We start from the raw sequence: 6,245 nt of genomic DNA, 5'->3' as shown, positions 1-6,245 counted from the left end.
TAAGCGTTGCTAATAGCACGCTATCTCAGCGATAAAAATCGGCGCTAGCCGGGGATAATTATCCGAGCGCTAAGTGCGCTCAGCGATAATTATTGCCAGTTGTTGTTGATATGCCCCCAAGTGCTGTTCAAATCTTCCTTAACTTATATGTGGAGTGAGAAAGAGAGGTGAGAGGAGAGGTGGAGAATGAGAAAAAGTGAATGGAAAAAAGTAGGTGAGATGGAGAATAGGAGGTTGAAAGAGGCCTGCTTGTGTGAAGGGGAAGAGGTAAGACGGGAAAAGGAAGGGGAAATCAAAGCGAGAAGGATAGAAGGAGGAAGAGTGAAGCGGAGCCTATGGGGTAGAAATGAAAAGTGAATGGAGAATGCAGCAAAACAGGTGCAGGGAGCCGAAGGAAGACGAGCGAAGGGAAATACTGAAATGGAGTGAGGACGGAGAGTGAGCGAGGAGGAATTAAGTAGCGGGAGGGAGGGGCCGAGAGCAGGAGGTAGATATAGGAGGGAAACGAAGCGGACTGGAAGGAGGCGTGAGTGGGAGGGCGGGCGGAATATAAACAGTCTGCAGCATCGCTCCCGTCACAGCTGCTGCTGACATCCGGCGCCTCTGGGTCGAGCGGGGTTTCTTTGCTGAGGGAGCTCTGGTTGGGACCGGGCAGAGGGGCTCTGGGGCTCAGAGGCTTCTCTTGAACCCGGGATAAGGCAGGGCAGCGCTGAGTGGATGTTCCTATTACTGCTCAGCTCCCAGGCACCGACGTAAGGAGGCGCAGGCTGCTGGCGGCAGCATACTCGAAGGAGCTGTCCCGGGTGCTGAGATCGCTCGGTCCAGCAAGTGCACAACCCCGGAGCTGGCGAGGAAGGGTTCCCGCCCTGGCTCACGGACCTGTCCGGGTGCTATGGTGGGTCTCCCTCAGGGACTGCCACTGAGGACTGCCCATTCCTCTGAGAGTGACCCACGCCCTGAACTACCCACCGTCTTAGCCTGAGATGCAGCCCCACGCGTGAGACTGCCTCCCTTAGGGAATAACCCACCCCGTGAGACGTGCTTTCCTTGAGAGTGACACACACCCTGAGGCTGCCCACCCGTGCGGATGCGCCCAGGCGCGGACTCGTCCCTCTGAGACAGAGCCACCCATCTGAGGCTGCCCACACCCCTGAGTCCAGTGAGAGTGCCCACTGTACAAAAGTATCCCTTTAAATCCTCCCACCGCTTCAGGCCCCGTTCCGCTCCGCACTTGGGATCTCTGCCAACCCCTCTTGGATGTCGTGGCAGTTTTCACCGCTCTTTGATTGCGCCCTGTGACCGGGTGGAGACGTTCCCCCTCTTCTAGGCACTGTGGGCTCAAAGGCGGTGAATCAGGTTTGGACACACTCCTGGGACGGGCTCAAATCATGGACGAGGAAGCCCTGCAGCCGAGTGACGCAGCCCAGCCCTGCTACAACGAGGAGCAGCTGCAGAAGGTAAGGAGACTTTACACGCAGAGCGCTGTCACATAGCTGCTTTCGACCCTCCATGCTAAAGGCGCCTAGAAGCCAAGGCTGACAGAACTATACAGACATAATGGAATTTCTAGTTAGGACACAGGATATAAAAGAGCGGCAGGACTTGAGTGTGGTCAATCATATGCCAACTCTTTGCGCTGAAAGGCCGGTGGAGGTGTGTTGGACTCAGGTCAGTGAACGCCATAAGGGCTGGGGCAAAGTCACTCTCATGCCTAACCTGTAAGTCTCAACGGAATTGGCGCTAGGCCAGATTTCGTCACGTTTGACAACTGAACTGACATTACCGCAGCTCTACTGCCAACCCTGACATGTGACTGACAGTACCCCAGCTCTACTGCCAACCCTGATATGTGACTGACAGTACCCCAGCTCTACTGCCAACCCTGACATGTGACTGACAGTACCCCAACTCTACTGCCAACCCTGACATGTGACTGACAGTACCCCAGCTCTACTGCCAACCCTGACATGTGACTGACAGTACCCCAGCTCTACTGCCAACCCTGACATGTGACTGACAGTACCCCAGCTCTACTGCCAACCCTGACATGTGACTGACAGTACCCCAACTCTACTGCCAACCCTGACATGTGACTGACAGTACCCCAGCTCTACTGCCAACCCTGACATGTGACTGACAGTACCCCAACTCTACTGCCAACCCTGACATGTGACTGACAGTACCCCAGCTCTACTGCCAACCCTGACATGTGACTGACAGTACCCCAGCTCTACTGCCAACCCTGACATGTGACTGACAGTACCCCAACTCTACTGCCAACCCTGACATGTGACTGACAGTACCCCAGCTCTACTGCCAACCCTGACATGTGACTGACAGTACCCCAACTCTACTGCCAACCCTGACATGTGACTGACAGTACCCCAGCTCTACTGCCAACCCTGACATGTGACTGACAGTACCCCAACTCTACTGCCAACCCTGACATGTGACTGACAGTACCCCAGCTCTACTGCCAACCCTGACATGTGACTGACAGTACCCCAGCTCTACTGCCAACCCTGACATGTGACTGACAGTACCCCAACTCTACTGCCAACCCTGACATGTGACTGACAGTACCCCAGCTCTACTGCCAACCCTGACATGTGACTGACAGTACCCCAGCTCTACTGCCAACCCTGACATGTGACTGACAGTACCCCAGCTCTACTGCCAACCCTGACATGTGACTGACAGTATCCCAGCTCTACTGCCAACCCTGACATGTGACTGACAGTACCCCAGCTCTACTGCCAACCCTGACATGTGACAGACAGTACCCCAGCTCTACTGCCAACCCTGACATGTGACTGACAGTACCCCAGCTCTACTGCCAGCCCTGACATGTGACTGACAGTACCTCAGCTCTACTGCCAACCCTGACATGTGACTGACAGTACCTCAGCTCTACTGCCAACCCTGACATGTGACTGACAGTATCCCAGCTCTACTGCCAACCCTGACATGTGACTGACAGTATCCCAGCTCTACTGCGAACCCTGACAAGTGACTGACAGTACCCCAGCTCTACTGCCAACCCTGACATGTGACTGACAGTACCCCAGCTCTACTGCCAACCTTGACATGTGACTGACAGTACCCCAGCTCTACTGCCAACCCTGACATGTGACTGACAATACCCGTGCTCTACTGCCAACCCTGACATGTGACAGACAGTACCTCAGTTCTACTGCCAGCCCTGACATGTGACTGACAGTACCTCAGCTCTACTGCCAACCCTGACATGTAACTGACAGTATCCCAGCTCTACTGCCATACCTGACATGTGACTGACAGTACCTCAGCTCTACTGCCAACCCTGACATGTGACTGACAGTATCCCAGCTCTACTGCCAACCCTGACATGTGACTGACAGTATCCCAGCTCTACTGCGAACCCTGACAAGTGACTGACAGTACCCCAGCTCTACTGCCAACCCTGACATGTGACTGACAGTACCTCAGCTCTACTGCCAACCCTGACATGTGACTGACAGTATCCCAGCTCTACTGCCAACCCTGACATGTGACTGACAGTACCCCAGCTCTACTGCGAACCCTGACAAGTGACTGACAGTACCCCAGCTCTACTGCCAACCCTGACATGTGACTGACAGTACCCCAGCTCTACTGCCAACCTTGACATGTGACTGACAGTACCCCAGCTCTACTGCCAACCCTGCCATTTGACAGACAGTACCCCAGCTCTACTGCCAACCCTGACATGTGACTGACAATACCCGTGTTCTACTGCCAACCCTGACATTTGACTGACAGTACCCCAGCTCTACTGCCAACCCTGACATGTGACTGACAATACCCGTGCTCTACTGCCAACCCTGACATGTGACTGACAGTACCCCAGCTCTACTGCCAACCCTGACATGTGACTGACAGTACCCCAGCTCTACTGCCAACCCTGACATGTGACTGACAATACCCGTGCTCTACTGCCAACCCTGACATGTGACTGACAGTACCCCAGCTCTACTGCCAACCCTGACATGTGACTGACAGTACCCCAGCTCTACTGCCAACCCTGACATGTGGCTGACAGTACCCCAGCTCTACTGCCAACCCTGACATGTGACTGACAGTACCCCAGCTCTACTGCCATTTCTGACTGACGGTACCCCAGCTTTGCTGCCATCCCTGACATGTGACTTTCTGCATCCCAGATCTGTTGTAACTATTGACACGTTACTGCCATGCCTTACATATGACTGACGGTGCCCCAGTTCTGCTGTTATGCCTGCCATATGACTGATTCTGCCCTGGCTCTACCGCCGTGAAATCCTTCCCTTTCCCGTGAATTAGTTCTTCTCCACGTTGAAGCCAAGGTCACATCATTTGATGTGGGCAGAGGCAGGGGATCTCTGCCTGCCCTGATTACCTGGGTGAGATGTGAGCGCAGGCCCCGGAGCAGCCGGCCGGCAAGCCCCAGCTGCGCTCTTGTTTCCAGCATGTTCGCCGCAGCTGTCCCCTCGGATGCAGGCAGCTAAGCGAGCAGTGGCTCGGCACTCGGCGCGAGCGACCAGGGGCAGGCGCAGAGCACGGCGGGATGTGTGTGTGCCTTGGTGACGCAACACGAGAGGACGGGATGTCCAAAGTGGCCGCAAGAGGGGTCGCTGATTGGAGCAGAGCTACAGAAATTCTGGGGCGCACTCAGAGCAGTGACCTCGGCTGTGCAGACAAGGCTCTAAATTGGAAGATCTACCTTCCTTATCCTTCGTGGAATATTATGAAAAACATCTCCAACTTCACGGGATATGAGGGAAAATATTAATACTTTTTGAGAGACTGAATCAGTAAAAAGCTGGAAATGTACATTTCAGCAATTAAAAACCGCAAATTAACCTTATGCAGCTACACGTGAAAACAAATTCGGGGACCCTCACTTATTTTAGAACTGCCTCAAATTTCCATTATATCGGTTTCTCTTCTCAGCAACTAAGAGAAAATAATTTGAGAGTTGTTCACTGCTTTTCCCCCAAATAAAGACAGATAAGGTGCCTGAAATCAAGAAAGCACTTTCTTGCCTTACTTATGGCTGAAACATTACCTAAATAAAATCTTGCTGACTCATTGTTCGAAATCGGGTTTCTGGTTGGCTAGGGTTGCACCTAAGCCAGGCAGAATTCACCACTCTAGTCAGGGTAAAGGAGTTACACACCCAGATATACCGACTATTAAAGGCCCGCTGCATTGTTAAAGGGCCGAGCCGAAGGCGAGGGACTTTAACAAGGCAGCCCGACTTTAATAGCCGGTATAGCCCAGCTACAAAGGGCTATAAGGCTATTAGAACATTCTGCCACTAGAGGGCAGAATGTTCTAACAAATAAAAGAAAAGATTCAGGGAGCGCGAGGGGATTGCAATCCCCTCAGGCTCCCTGAAGCCTGTGACTATTTAATAGGATCATGGTGGAGTCATGTGACCTTGATGAAAAGGGGCTACGGGGTATCGTACAGCCATATTTAGTAAGATATGGAGTTGCTGCTCTCTCCTCCAGCGCTGGTGCGCAATTAGGTTGCCTAGCACCATGCATACACCTTTGCACCACGGGGCAAAGGAGTGTGCTAGCTCTTCAGTATAGGTTTTGTACGGGAAAACTACAATTCCAGAAAAAAACAACTATGGCTAGAAAAAGTTTTACACTTTTTACCCATTGGATGTGTGCTGCACAATGCAGCACGCATGAAATATTTGAAAAGTAAGAAGTTAGATGATTTCTGAAACCGAACGCCTGCCTCTAGGAGGCATTATTTTTTTGAGCTAAGCCCTCTCCACCATTATTAGTAGATAAAGCTTTTAGTCTAAAACCATGGGTGGTAGCATGGGAACGCCCTTGTACCACCAATGGGACGCCATCGCGACGCAAAGTAGAACAAAGTGTGAAAATTGCCATTTCCATTGCATATCAGGCTACTTTCCAGCGCAAATAAAGGTTTTCACTGGAAACTGAATGCTATATCAACACTTTGCACCAGTTTGTATCGTTTTTTGTGACTTTGCACTGTTGCAAACCGATGATAATTCTGCTCTGTATTACAAAAGGCGCATATTATTAAGTTAATCATCAACAGGAATTTTATATAGCGCTAATACAAACCAAGCAAAGGCATCCAGGTAGCTAAATGGGTCCCAAATGAAAGGAACTAAAAACTACAACTTTTGATATCTTCTACACAGAGCAAGAGAACTGTTTTTATAAAGGTGGTTTGGAAGAGGGTTCCAACAGGCT

General features: G+C 51.7%; 1 protein-coding gene across 1 annotated transcript in view; it reads left to right on the top strand.

The window, feature by feature from the left end:
- Positions 1-591: 591 nt before the first annotated feature.
- Positions 592-6,245, top strand: part of RAB37 (RAB37, member RAS oncogene family) — a 399,852-nt gene continuing 394,198 nt past the window's right edge. Inside the window, exon 1 of the mRNA XM_085617094.1 lies at positions 592-1,457. Coding sequence (XP_085473220.1) covers positions 1,389-1,457 — 69 coding nt within the window. The 5' untranslated portion in view covers positions 592-1,388. The remainder of the gene's footprint in view (positions 1,458-6,245) is intronic.

This window comes from Triturus cristatus, chromosome 7 (assembly GCF_964204655.1).
Source record: "Triturus cristatus chromosome 7, aTriCri1.1, whole genome shotgun sequence".
Lineage (NCBI taxonomy): Eukaryota > Metazoa > Chordata > Amphibia > Caudata > Salamandridae > Triturus > Triturus cristatus.
Note: the sequence above shows the minus strand (reverse complement) of the source record. Positions and strands in the feature narration are given on the sequence as shown.